This window comes from Mustela erminea, chromosome 2, assembly GCF_009829155.1.
Source record: "Mustela erminea isolate mMusErm1 chromosome 2, mMusErm1.Pri, whole genome shotgun sequence".
NCBI lineage: Eukaryota > Metazoa > Chordata > Mammalia > Carnivora > Mustelidae > Mustela > Mustela erminea.
This window is the reverse complement of record NC_045615.1, coordinates 74,892,995-74,907,072: the sequence shown is the minus strand read 5'-3', so window position 1 is coordinate 74,907,072 and position 14,078 is coordinate 74,892,995. Positions and strand designations below refer to the sequence as shown.

Genomic DNA, 14,078 nt, shown 5'->3' with positions numbered 1-14,078 from the left:
AAAATTTAAAATCTGTAGTGGTTAGAGTTGAAAGGACTCTAGAAGACACCTGGTCTAACTGCTGCCTTTCAGCACGCTCCAGCACCAACTAACAGATATGGAAGTTTCTGGGTTTCTGTCTCAGCTGGATCAGGACAGATGAAGTCTAGCCCCCGGTGCTTAGTCCAATGCACGTAGCATTATACCTCTGGTCCTCACTTTTGGAAAATAGACCACACCAAGGAAATAAAAACACATTTATAGAGTCTTTAGATCTTTTTTAAAGAGTCAAGATTGAAGAGGAGAATTAAAAAACTGGAATGAAAGGGTCAAGAACAGCAAAATCAAATCCAGAAGGCCCTGCTGCCTTCTGGGGTATGCTCATTAGCTTTTTAAACAATCCTCTTATCATGCCTGCGTGGTCTTGCATTTGTGGGGGACAAAAAGAAAGATTGGTATCACACAATATCTGGGAAGACTACCGAAATCAGACGTCTCACTGATAAATTCTAGTCCTGCCCTGCTCCAAGTTCTCTGTGTTCCCAGTGTTTGCCATTCTCTTCTTCCCTGTGTGTTTTCTAGATTAGTCCCTTCCCATTGGCTCCTTTCAGTTTATAAGCCGTTCGAATCTCCCTTTATTGAAGCTCCTGATTCTCCAAGATTCTGCTTCCCTTTTCTTTGATTTCATTCTACAAACTTGTATTAAGTACTAGCAAGGTACCGGGCGTTTTATCACCATGCTTCTTGAAAAAGCTATCTGTTAACTGCTTATATTCCCTTGTTCCCATGTCTCCAGCTATCTGAAATGGCCAAACAGCTAAAGAAATTGATTCTCAGTCCCTTGACAACAATTGCAAAATTGAATATTACCGTTTTCCTCCAATTTTCTCTTCTGTCAGTTTTCAAAATGTCATATTCTTATGATGCTTCTTTCTCAACTGAACTTTTGCTTTAGATTCTTTTCGTTTATCTGCCCCTTAAGAAGAGTTGGCGTTCCCCGGAGTTGTGTCTGCTGCTCTCTTCTCATTCAGCTCGTTCTTTGGGGTGATCCTAATCACTCTCATTATTTAATACTGTTTCATATGAGGCAGGCCCATGAGAAATGAGAATGGCTCTTGAAGTGCTATGATTCTTTAAGGTGCCTGGTACCGTGACCTAAAGAAGATAAACGGGGACTACCCGAGATAGTCGGTTCTTCCATGAAGAGGGTACACATAAGGCTGGGAGGGACACCAGCAATGATCATTTTCATATCCTCTTCCCACTCTACAAGGCTAGTTCCCTCCCTATAGCATGGTAAAGGAAGGGGGCTGATAAAATACGGATTCCCCAGTATATCCCAGTATTTTTTCCTCTTAGTTGTATGGTTTACTCCTTAAGAAGATAACCAGCATGTCGAGACAACTAAGATGGCTTGCCACCACTTCCATGAATCTGCTTCCTGAGACCTTCCGCCATACTTTCTGTGTCATTCTGGAACTAGTAGTGGGAGGTTCAACTTTGTCTATAGAAACTCAAATGGTAGAGCCAGAATTTTTTTTTTAAGAATTTATTGATTTATTTGAGAGACAGAAACAGCATGAGCAGAGGGAAGGGTAGAGGGGGAGGCAGAAGCAGACTCCCTGCTAAGGAGGGGAGCCTAATGTGGGGCTCCATCCCAGGACCCCGAGATCATGACTTGAGTTGAAGTCAGATGTTTAAGCAACAGAACCACCCAGGTGTCCTGAATCAGGGTATTTGTTTTTTTACCTTAAAGCTAAGTTTCTCCCTAAGGTGAAATTCATTTCCTATTCTATTTCCACCTCAGATCATAGCCAGACACTCTTCATCGAAGGAGGTTTTACAGTGATCACCATTGGAAAATAAATAACCCAAGTGAATGGCAGCAACAGCATATGTATAATATGGACTTCCTCCCATTAATTCCCATACACAAATTAAATTCTAAAGAAATTAGAGTCTCAAATCCTTCCCTTCACAATGTCTCATTCTGCCCAGTGTCAGCCTGGGCTGTTTCACTGAGGCCAGACCCACATTGCTCTTGCCTGTCAGGGACAGTCATAACCAGTAAAAGGAAAATGGCCTTGGCTTCAGGCTCACCAGGATGCAAGTTTTAATCTCCTTTGGAGAAGTTTCCGTTGAAGGTTAGTTGTGCTTCTCTGTGTTGGGGTGGAGGTGCGCCCATCCACACTGCTGTTCCAGTGCGGCGTCCCCATGCCTGGCAATGACACCTGAAAGCCAAGAGACCACACCTGTCTGTACCCATATAAGTTCGCTGAGCTGTAGTGGTGGCAGCAGCTGTTGTATTTTTATCAGGCCAGGGGTGGTTTAAAGCTTATCAGCCTAAGGGCCAGGCCAAAATAGCATAAAGGAAAAAAAGCAAATTGTGTTGACAGTATCATTCTACTTGGTAACTAAAGCAAAACTAGGGAGGGCCAGTCCCTCCTGGCCGAAATGCAATGTACCTTCCTCCCTGCAGCCGGTAACTGCAGACCTTTCTGGTGGTTTCACTAGGTGAGAGGAAGTGAGAGGAATGCCATGAAGCAGGCAGGGAGAACTTGTTTTGTGTGTGTGCTCCGTTAACTCCACTCATAGCTCAGTAGATAACAAATTCTGACCATTCAGATTGTCATCTGTGACTACCTGAAAACAGGAGTGAGTGAGTGAGTAAGGACCAGGGCTCCAAGTGTTCTGCCAAGGCTGCCCCCTTCTGGGCTTTTTTCCCATGCACCTCTTCCCCCAGGGCAGCATTGTCCAATAATGCAAGCTGCATATGTAATTCTGCATTTCTTAGTAGTCATGTTAGAAATGTAGAAGAGTCATTTTAGTAATCTATTATTAACCCAGTATATCCAAAATAGCATTTCCATATGGATATGCAGTTAGTGAGTTTTACGTTTTGTTTTTCTCAAAATCTTAGAAATCCATTGTGTTAATTTTACATTTACAACACAACCCAATTCAGACTAGCCATGTTTCAAGTGATTGATAATCACGTGTTGCTGGTGGCTACAGTACTGGACTGCACAGCCCTAGATTATTGTTATGTGCAGGGAACAAGGGTCCCCTGTGCAGTCCACCTCTGTAGTGCCTCTCAGTTGTTTCTTTTTCTTCCTTTTTTTTTCAGTAGGTTCCATGCCTAATGTGGAGCTTGAACTCAGGACACTGAGATCAAGGGTCACATTCTCTACCCATGCAGCACCTCTCAAATCTCTTCCCTTTCCATCTTCACTGCCCTGTAGTTCAAATCCCGATTGCCTCCCACCTCAGTGCCTCCAACTGCTTCCTGATGAGTTTCCCTCATCTCATAGTGCTACCAGTTAACTCATTTTTTCCTGAAGCACTTTCACTAGATCACAATTCCTACAAAAGCTCAGACTCATTTAAATAGTTTTCCCTAACCTTGAAGTGGTTTGTCCCTAACTTTTCTCTGACTTTAAGACTATTAATTCATTGGGCACCTGGGAGGCTCAGTGGGTTAAGGCCTCTGCCTTCGGCTCAGGTCATGATCTCAGGTTCCTGGGATCGAGCCCTGCATCAGGCTCTCCGCTCAGCAGGGAGCCTGCTTCCTCCTCTCTCTGCCTGCCTCTCTGACTACGTGTGACCCCACCCCCCACCCCCGTCAAATAAATAAAAAATATCTTTAAAAAAAAAAAAAGACTATTAATTCATTTTGCTAGCCATGTCTGTCTTTGGTACATGGTGCATCGCACCCCATTATGGAATGCCCTCTAAGCCCACCCCACCCCTATCCTTAAGGAAATCCTACATTATTCTTTAAGGCTCAAGTGATCATTATTACCACTGTGAAGCCTTTCCCATGGTGCTTTGCTTATGTTTCATCGTTGCCACTTAGTGTTGTATGTCTTGGGTTTTTATGGTTTTGGGGTCAGTGCCTCCCTCCACTCTGGATAATGGGCACTTTCCCATCATCCTCCAAGGCCTCACACACAGTGTATGTTAAATAATTTTGGTGAAATATAGGCATATAAAATTGAGCCACATTCAGAGAATGTTTATAACCACCGGCCTTATTATTTTTTTCCTAGCTGACAATAGTAAAGCAGCGGGAGCAGCCAGAAATGGTTTTCCGACAGTTCCTGGTAGAAGACAAAGGACTTTATGGAGGATCATCTTATGTGGATTTCCTTTGTTGTGTTCACAAAGAGATCTGCCAGCTGCTTAATTAATTGAATCTTCTCTATTGTTGATGTTGCATTTCTAAGGAGATAATCTCCTTCTTGGTGCCTAATTCTCCAGATGATAACAGGCTAGTTTTAATTTCTTGCTCATTTTCAAAATAGCTTTCCAGGACGACATTTAGGACTTAAGCTTTGGTGCTCAGGTATAAAGTCAATGAAGGTACAATTGTACCTTTATAAAGGGAACAGTCTATTTCTGATTGCACAATTTCTAACTGTTAAAAGTGATACAGTTTGCATTTCATGAAAGGCTTAGTTTACAGAACTGTAAACATTCTCAATTTTCTTTCTTTGTGCTAGACATATAAATTATTTTTCAAAATGTATAGATTTGAGGTAAAAAGTTGTCTTGGCTCTCCCATTTGCAGTGAGGGAAAAAATACAATTTTTACATTATACTTAATTTTTTTAAACCATGGTAACACCCATTGAACATGTTTTTCAACTTAAGGTTTGCATAGCAGACTTTTAATAACCTTGGAATCTATTTGGTAGAACAATTTGTGTTCTACTTTTTTTTTTTCATAATTATATGTTGTGTATGTTAAAACTGTTTTGCAGTTGTTGTCTATAAAACTGTCTTTATCTATATTCTTAATGGTTCTCTGTACAATTTTGAGGGTTTCTACCTGTATATAATGGATATTAACTGGTACCAATAAATCACTTCATATGCTCTTACTCAACAGGTAGAAATTTTTTTAGGTATTTTGAGATTTTAGAAAGAAATAAGGGTGGTATTCATGTCTTGGAAAAGAGTTGTTTAAATGGCTTACTAAGAAAAAATTTGGAAAACTAAAGTTTTTTTTTGAGGGTTGGGAAGTGTTAGGTGAATAAATCAACCTAAGAAATACCAGAGACAGTGTACTTGAGAAATGCATTTTTTTAAATTCTCTGATATGTCCTTGTGGGCAGATTAATAGAAATGGCCTATATGACACCATTATTAATGAATATATATAAACCTAGGAGAGTGGTTTTGAGTGGTCTGACACGAGCGTCTGAACTGTATCTGCCCTGTTCAACTTTGGTATCAGTGATATGAATAAATAAGAAGAGTTAAGTATATTGAGTACCTACAGTGTCCTAAGAACTGCACTGGGTGTTTTGCAGACATTTATTCCTCATGGTAACTCCAATTTTATTACCAGTCCCATTCACAGGTGAAGAAATAGACTTGAAGTGATTAAATCAGGACCTGTCTACGATTACGCAGCTAGTAAGGTTTATTCATAAATTAATAGATGTCATGAACTTGAGTAGAACAACAAATACACTAACAAGATTAAACTCTATTCCCATGTTAGACAACTGGCATGATGTTTCAGATTGACTTGGATGAGTTTAAGAAGAAATGTATAATCCTGAACCAAAAAAATGTGTCCAAAAAAAATGCACATGCAGATGCTCCTTGGAAACAACAGTACTTAAAAAAGAACTGAGGGAGTTTGTCAGCATGAATCTACAGTGGGAGAAAAGCAGATGTAATCAAGTTACTCTCTTACAGGGATAGGCTGTCAGATGAGTATAGCAATGGCCCTCCTCTGAGATGAGACCAGACCACACCTACATAAGTGTTCAGTTCAAGGTACCATGCTCTATGTAAACTAGAAGGCCAGAGCAGCACATTCCTTTATTCACTTGAAGGTAGTCTAAGGATTGTTCTGTATTTGCCTACAGTAGAAAAACAGAACCAATACACAGAAGTGACAAGGTACAGCTCAGTTGAATGAAGAACCTACTAAGTAATTAGGTGCTCAAAGAATGTGCCATTCTATAAAGTAGTATGTTCTAACTTAAATATCACACTTCTTCTATATGCCAAGCACTCTGCCCTTTACTGGAGAGACAAACAGTGAGCAGCACAAACAAAACCCCTGCCATCTTGACAATTAAAGCGGTTTTCATAAATGGTGTAACATGCCATTACATTTTATTTTTTGTATATATATAAATTTTATATGTATACATTTATATATATTTATGTATTATATATACATTTATATATTTATATATAATATATAATTTATATAACATATTTTATATATATATATATGATATATAGATTCCTGATATATCTATATGTCAGGGATATGTGACCTAGTCTAGCTAGGGGGCAAGGTCTAGTCCATAAAGATTTCCCATTAATTATACTGAAGCTGAGACCTGAAAGAATTAGTAGACATGAGCCAGGTAATTGAAAGAATTTGCAAGGTAGCTTGTAAACTATGCAAGTGAGATATACTACAGCACCTAAAAATATGGGCCTGAGGCTCAGGAGAGAGCTCTGGGCTGGAAATTTGCAAGTCATCTACATACAGAGAAAAAGAAATAGTACAAAATAGATGAAAAAACCCAGGGCAATTTTGTAGTGAGAGGGCAGCAAATCCCTGAGACAGATAATGAAGTGGAAACCTGAGAAGACTGGGAGAAGGGCCAGAGAGGTTAAGAAGGAAAACCTGGCAATAGGACATCATAAAACCAAGGTAAGAGGGGGGCATGGAAAGAGTGGGCAACCAAGTTACAGTCTTTCCCTTTAGGAAAAGGAAGTTAAAGACTAAAAGATATGTTGGAATTAGTAAAAAGGTCATGGGTGAGTTTGGTGACAACCCTTTTACAGGCTCAATGAACTTGAATGCTAGATTGGAATAAGTTGAGCAACAGGAGTCAGAGGGGAGGCAACTCAAGAAGGGGATCAGAGAGTCACAGAGGAAGGACAGGATTTATTTTAAGACTGTCAGGGATTTGACATTTAAACACTGATGGAAAGAAGCCAGTATTATATTGGAAGAATAAATAGTAGCAGTAGTTACATCAACTCCAAAAAAAAAAAAAAAAGTTGAAGACTGGACAGAGAAAAAATATTTGAAAGAGTAAGATTCTTGGAAGACAGAGGTAATATAATGCGGAGTACAAATGGAGATTAGCTTTCAATGGGAAAAGAAATCCAATACATAATGGAAATGCTCCAATGAATCCTGAAGGACCACTTTCCACCAAAAATGGTGAGTGCTATTCCATGGTGTTTGGAAATAGTACATTCCCTTTCCTAAACCTTGAGAACAGTAGATCCTCATGGGCTATGGAACCACTGAGATGGATTTCTATACCAGCTCCATGTGAAATGGAACTTCGGGGCAAGTTAGAAACCTTTCTGTGCCTTGGTTTCCTACTCATTTGTTTGAAATATTAGGTTAATAAGTGTAAAGGGCTTAGACTAATCCCTGACACATAGTGCTATTTAAGTGTTCATTGCTGTTATTTTATTGTTTTTTTTTTATTAAACATGCTAAAGATCATGAAAACTAGGACTAATCTGGCTCCTAGTTGTATTTGCTTTTATGCCGTATCTTAACCAATAGCCTCAAAACCAAGCTATCTTTCAATGCTATAGAAATGTCCAATTAAAAGATGGTTTCAGATATTAAAATAAATATATCAATATGAGGAAACTATAGCCTAAACTACTTTAAAGTGTTAAAAACAAAAACTCCAGTAAAATATAAGCCAAAGATAAGAATTTATATTTTGCATTTGGAGGAGCCATTATGAAGAAGTATTTACTCAAAAGAATACACATCTTTGAGGAAGTTACTAAATGGCTCTACCTTCACTTCTACAAATCTAATCTAATGACAGGAGACTGAGAATAATTAGGAATGGTATGTTAATTTTTTTTTAAATGTTCAGTCAGATGGGAGCATGCTTCTTAATAAAACAGTAAGAGTAAGAACCAAATTTTCAGATCATGTTTTGGAATATGGAAAGATACATGAAATTGAACTTCTGCTCCACTAGGAGGCATTATACTCTAAAGTGTCTGAAACCTTTCAGAATGGTTGGTCAATCTTTCAGAAAAGGCAATTCTCTGGGGAGAACTGACTTTGTAAATTTTAACTGCTGAAAACACAGGTGTAATCCTGACTAAACTGGGTAAAAAGAAAAACAATCTCAGTGGGAAAAGGCAGTAAAAATCCCTTAGTCATCATCTCTTATGGCTATTTCTTGGCCTTTTCTTGAGACACGGATAAGAAGCTTGTTCCTTCCCTGAGCAGCCACTTAAGAACAGTTCTGTCTGAAAGAAAATTGTATTTAGCACATTGTTTTCCTGAAATGTTTCCCTTTTGCTGCCAGCTGACTCTCTCTCTTGAGGCCATAGGTGAAGTCTTCGTTAACTGGATAGCAGTTTTCAGAGTTTAAAGCTACCACATACTGCTATTGTGTCCCTTCCAGGCCAAAGCCTTCCAATTCCCAAAGCATGTCCTTGTAAACATGATTTCCAGAGCTACTGTTATCCAGACTTAATACATCAATATCCAAGGGGTTTTGTAAGATTTTGTTTATTTGAGAGAGAGAGCACAAGCAGGGGAAGGGGCAGACAAAGAGGGAGAAGCAGACTCCCTTCTGAGTAGGGAGCCCAACAGGGGAATCAATCCCAGGACCCTGAGATCACGACCTGAGCCGAAGGCAGACTCAATAGACGGAGCCACCTAGGTGCCCCTGAAAATCCAGTTTTAACTCACATAAAGAACAAAATAAATTTAGGGAAGCAAAATGACTAGTGTCTAGTTAAGGAAATAATCATTACAATAGTGACTATAGGTTTCAAGAGTACATGAGTTTTGCAAAATCTTTCAGGGTGTACTTTTTTTTAATAACATTAAAAGATTGTTACCTGTCCTACATCTAAAACTCTTTTGCAATAAGGATTTTCAATTTTAAGATATTTTATAGAAGACTAGTTTCCTAAGTCCCTATTTTTCGAACAGGTTATTTCTTGAGTCATGAAAAACTCTTTAAATATATATTATTCTTGTTTGAAAAATAGTTTTTGGGGGCGCCTGGATGGCTCAGTTGGTTAAGCAGCTGCCTTCGGCTCAGGTCATGATCCCAGTGTCCTGGGATCGAGTCCCACATCGGGCTCTTTGCTCGGCAGGGAGCCTGCTTCTCCCTCTGCCTCCGTCTGCCATTCTGTCTGCCTGTGCTCACTCTCTCTCCCTCTCTCTCTCTGACAAATAATTAAAATCTTAAAAAAAAAATAGTTTTTGGATATACCATGGGGTTTAATGTTACTCAATGTTTTAAGGGCCCAATATCCTATTTGGGAAAAAGGTTATTACATTATGAATTAGGGTAAAGCACATTTAGCAGATATGAATGTACAACCTCTAGTGATAAAGGGAAAAAAAAGGTCACATTTTAAAAATCAGACTAATTGAATGTAAATGTCTATTTCCCAGGACTGGCAAGGAAACTCTACTCTCTTTGGCTCACACTGATGACTAGCGTCAAGGCCCACCTGCAGTCTCCTGAATTCCAGTGCCTCTCTGCTTCCACAGTGCGCTTGTGGGAGATGAATGTCTAGGGACATTCCTAGCATAGATGAATGTCTGGGGACACTTTCCTAGCCATGCAGCTATTTCTGAATGAGGCCACCTCTCCCTGACAGTGTTACTACTCAGCAGCAGTGTCCCAGAACTCCTGAGTGCCCCCCTAAGCCAATCCTCAGCTCCCCTGTCCTCTCAAGCAACCTGTTACTAGGTCCACTATTCCTTATAGGAGGGATGTAGTCTTTATACTTAACCTGTTACTAACAAGGTGATACAGATGTAGTTAAACTGTTTTCCTTACTTTATAGGTTACATTTGGTAGAAAGAAAATTTATAACCTGAGGAAAGAATCAGGTCTGTCTTTGAACTCAAATGAAAGAAAATTCATTCTATAAATCTGCTGATAGGTGGTATGTCAGTGGAAATTACTTTGTTGCCTCAGCCTCAAAAATAATGTTCTCTTGAGAGGAAAAAAAAAAATCCTTATTAGAAAGAGTCCTCTTATGTAGCCAAGAAAGTAGAAGGGAAAAGAAATGGACAGAGAAGGATATTGAAAATCCTCTGGCATTTTTTCCAATTACTAAGCAAGCAAAGGAGTAAGGGACTATTTATTAGCCCCTTACTATGTGCTGTACATGAAAAGCTGAGAAAGCACATCGCTGCCTTTTTATAAATGACAAAGACTCATTTCTGAGAGCACAAGCAGCAGGGTTATAAGTCAGGACGAAATGAGTAGACAAAGACAGTACCTCCGGCAGTCTTACACTTGCCTTGGGACAAGTGAAAGCAATCAGAAACAGGAATGTTCCCCAAAGAGGTTCTAATGCCATCTTGATCCGTATCTTGTTAGCCTCATCTCATGGAGGAGATGGGATTTAAGATTCAGGAACTTAGTTGGCTGATAAACTTACATTTGTGATTATATTTGCTTAAGTTTTGCTTTGGAATTTTTATAGACAGGATACTCTTAATTATGATGATCCTGCAGTCCCCCTTTATCTGTGGTTTTGCCTTCCATGGTTTCAGTTACTTGAGGTCAGTCATGGTCCAGAAGCAGATGATCCTCCTCTGACATACTGTCAAGTCAGGAGTAGCCTAACTTACACCACGACGCCTGTATCCCTCACCCCACTTCATCTCATCACATAGGCACTTTAACATTCACATCATCACGAGAAGGAGCAGTATGGTTCAATAAGACATTTTGAGGAAGATCACATTCACGTAACTTTTATTAAAGTATAATTGTTCTATTGTCGTTCATCTCTTAGTAGAACGAATTTATAAACTGAACTTTATCATATTTATGTATGTACAGGAAAAAACTTTGTGTGTATATGTGTGTGTGTGTGTGTGTATATATATATATATATATATATATATATATATATATATATATATGGTTTGGTACTATCCCTAGTTTCCAGCATCCAGTGAGGTCTTGGGACATATCCCCCATGGATAAGGGAGTACTTATATGCTTAAAAAATTTTTTTTCAGTAAGATATAACAGTAGAAAAGTATGCTATAATATGGATCTCCTATTTACCATGCTTATAAGCCTAGCTTTTTGTACAAGGCCAAATAATCCATCCACCAGTGTAGTTCATATGAATTATAACCAATATTTTTACATTAAAAGCCTCTCCTTTACTAAATATTAAAGTATGTGTCTATCCAGAAGTTGTCTTGAGAAGCATTAAACTAAAATGACAGCAAATTCTGTAAGACATTTAGGCAGTAACCTTAGTAACCAGCATAAACTACTAGACTATCTCTGAACAAAACTGATTTTTTGTCCTCTGCTTTAAGAAGACAAAACAGAATAATGTAGCTACTCTTTGGGGCACCTTGGTGGCTCAATGGGTTAAAGCCTCTGCCTTCAGCTCAGGTCATGATCCTGGGATCGAGGTCCTGGGATAGAGCCCCGAATGTCTGTCTGCTCAGCAGGGAGCCTGCTTCCCCAGCTCTCTCTGCCTGCCTCTCTGCCTATTGTGATCTCTCTGTCAAAAAAATAAAAAAATCTTTAAAAAATAAAAGAAAAGCTTTACTTATTAAAAAAAAAAAAGTAGTTACTCTTTTATGATATTAACTGTAAATATAGGTATGGGATTCTATAAGAGGTATGTCTTGTGACAACACAGGCCTAGACCTCTACATATTCTCCCACTGGACAAATGGCTTGCAGTCCCGTCACTGTATGCCACTTTTTTTTTTTTTAAAGATTTTATTTACTTATTTTACAGAGAGAGAGAGAGAGACAGTGAGTTTGGGAACACAAGCAGGGGTAGCAGGAGAGGGAGAAGAAGGCTTCCTGTGGAGCAGGGAACCCGATGTGGGGCTCAATCCCAGGATGCTGGGATCATGACCTGAGCCGAAGGCAGCCGCTTAACGACTGAGCCACCAAGGTGCCGCTTTTTGCCACTTGAAAGTATTAGTCTACATCCGCGATCTTCTATGAATGTTCCAAAGTACATCAACTACATCACACGCTTCCAAAGCTGATGGCTTCCTGCTCCAATTGAGTAACCTTTTTTGATCTTCTATTTAAATAAATTTGGTCACTGGTGGTGAGAGACCAGAATTTAAAATATGCATGCAGGATTTAGCTAGCGAAACTAATTTTAACAAAACGAAATGTAGCAAAGGACACTAATTGCCAACATCTAAAAATCAGGGAGATTTCACATGAATAGCTCAAACTTACTGTCTTCCCTGTGTGGTGACGACGAGGTGGAGCTGAGTGGTGATGTCCACCTTACCCGGGGTGTGAGCTCTCCTGTCCCCCTACGTTTCTCTCTAGTCTCCAGGCCTGAGATTAAGTGCTCTGTGCTGCTCTGCTTTTCTTAGGACTTGAAAAAAACCCACCGAACTGGGAAAACAGGCGAGATAAATGAAAGTAAATATTCCCATGTTTAATATGCAAACAAAATATGTCAAAAAAGATACTTACTCCACTATAAAACAAATTCATGGCTTGTTTCACCAATTTGTATTATATACTTGGTTCCTGTATGCATTTTATACTGTTGACCTCTAGATTCTCCATCAGTTAGAATTATTTTTGGAAAAAACCTACCTTAACAATTTCACTATTTATTAGCACCTCCAGTCACGGAGACAAGAAGTGTAACATACACACACAAACTGATCATTTTAACATTTTGCCTAGTACTGGAAAGAGGGTTTGCTGGAAAATAATTTTCTAGATTAAATGAGGTACTTTTCTCTGTGCACTACAGCTAGCACTATTTCTATTTGAGTAGAGGCCTTGTGAGCAGGAATAATGTGGCTTTTCCAGAATTGGAGTCTTCCATGGCTACGAAGTGCTAGATTTACAGCTTTAGAACTGACAGACTCCATATGAGCCCCAAGTCAAAGTTCAGTCCCTATCACCAAATATCAAAGACAGAATAATGCTAAAAATCTTATGTGGACCACAAGGATTGTTCTAAGAAAGGCCCTTCTTACAAGCAAAAATTTGTTTTTAATAACTCACAAAAATATAAGACACTTTAAGATCAAAAACTACTATTTCGAATGAGTCCCACTAGGCCATAATTCTGTCAAAGTAATAAAGATTAAACAAATCAGAAAAAAAATTGGAACTATACTTCAAAGACCAAATCTTCTGTAGTTAAATTCAGGATGAAAGCAGTACAGGTTTTAAAATAAGCTGCTGAAACTAATCAGAAAGTTGTAATTGAACAATTAAAATGAGCAGGAAGTATTCTGTAAGACATAAAAAGGAATCATTCCTAGTTAACAGCCATGACACAGGATCTCAGCTTTGGATAACACCCTACCACGCAGGCATCTCGCCATTAAAACTCCATCAACTTAAAATCAAACTATGGCATGACTCTTACACAGCTTCAGAACAGAGACAGACACATAGTTTAAGCCTCCAGATTTGTGGGCTAAGGACTCAGGTGGCTCTTTGACTTACCTGAGCATCAGGACAGTATACTGCTGCTGCATGCTGATCCATTCCAACTTTGGACATGTGACCGGCTGCCATAACGAGACTCTCCGCCCTTGATCCCCACTTCCCAGTTTGCCATCTCTCACATTGTGCTGTGTCATGGTGCCATTTTAATCTTGGATTGATATCTCCATAATCCCTTGGTCTAATCTGGTTCAGTTGTATTTGGGTATGATATTCCCCACCACAAAATTTGTTCTACATGACATCATCAACTCCTCCACAAAAGAACTGTAGTCCTTTAGGCCTCCTAATCTCCATCCTTTGAAGGGAAATACGTATCAGGGAAAGAACTATTACCAATGAAAATAAACATCAACATTTGGACTGGAATACTTAGGACTGTAATTATGTATAGAACTTTTAGACTGAAAAATGTAAGGTTATTTCACAATTACTAGCTTCTACCCAATAAGGAATCTGTAAGTGAAACAACTATTACTTATTTTGGGTAATTCCTAGATAATTTTTTAAAAATGTAAAGCATGTAAATGAATATAAAGATGATCAAAAGCCAGAAGAGGTCAGATTATTGAGTTTTCATTGGAAATGTTTCCTCAATGAATACAGATTCTGTCATAA

The 14,078-nt window shown here is 38.9% G+C and overlaps 1 protein-coding gene across 4 annotated transcripts in view; it reads left to right on the top strand.

The window, feature by feature from the left end:
• The window catches only part of SEC24D (SEC24 homolog D, COPII coat complex component), a 107,464-nt gene extending 102,315 nt beyond the window's left edge, over window positions 1-5,149 (top strand). For all 4 annotated transcript variants that reach the window (XM_032333283.1, XM_032333285.1, XM_032333284.1 and 1 more), the window contains exon 23: window positions 4,029-5,149. In XM_032333283.1, coding sequence (XP_032189174.1) covers window positions 4,029-4,169 — 141 coding nt within the window. In that variant the 3' untranslated portion in view covers window positions 4,170-5,149. The remainder of the gene's footprint in view (window positions 1-4,028) is intronic.
• Window positions 5,150-14,078: the final 8,929 nt, after the last annotated feature.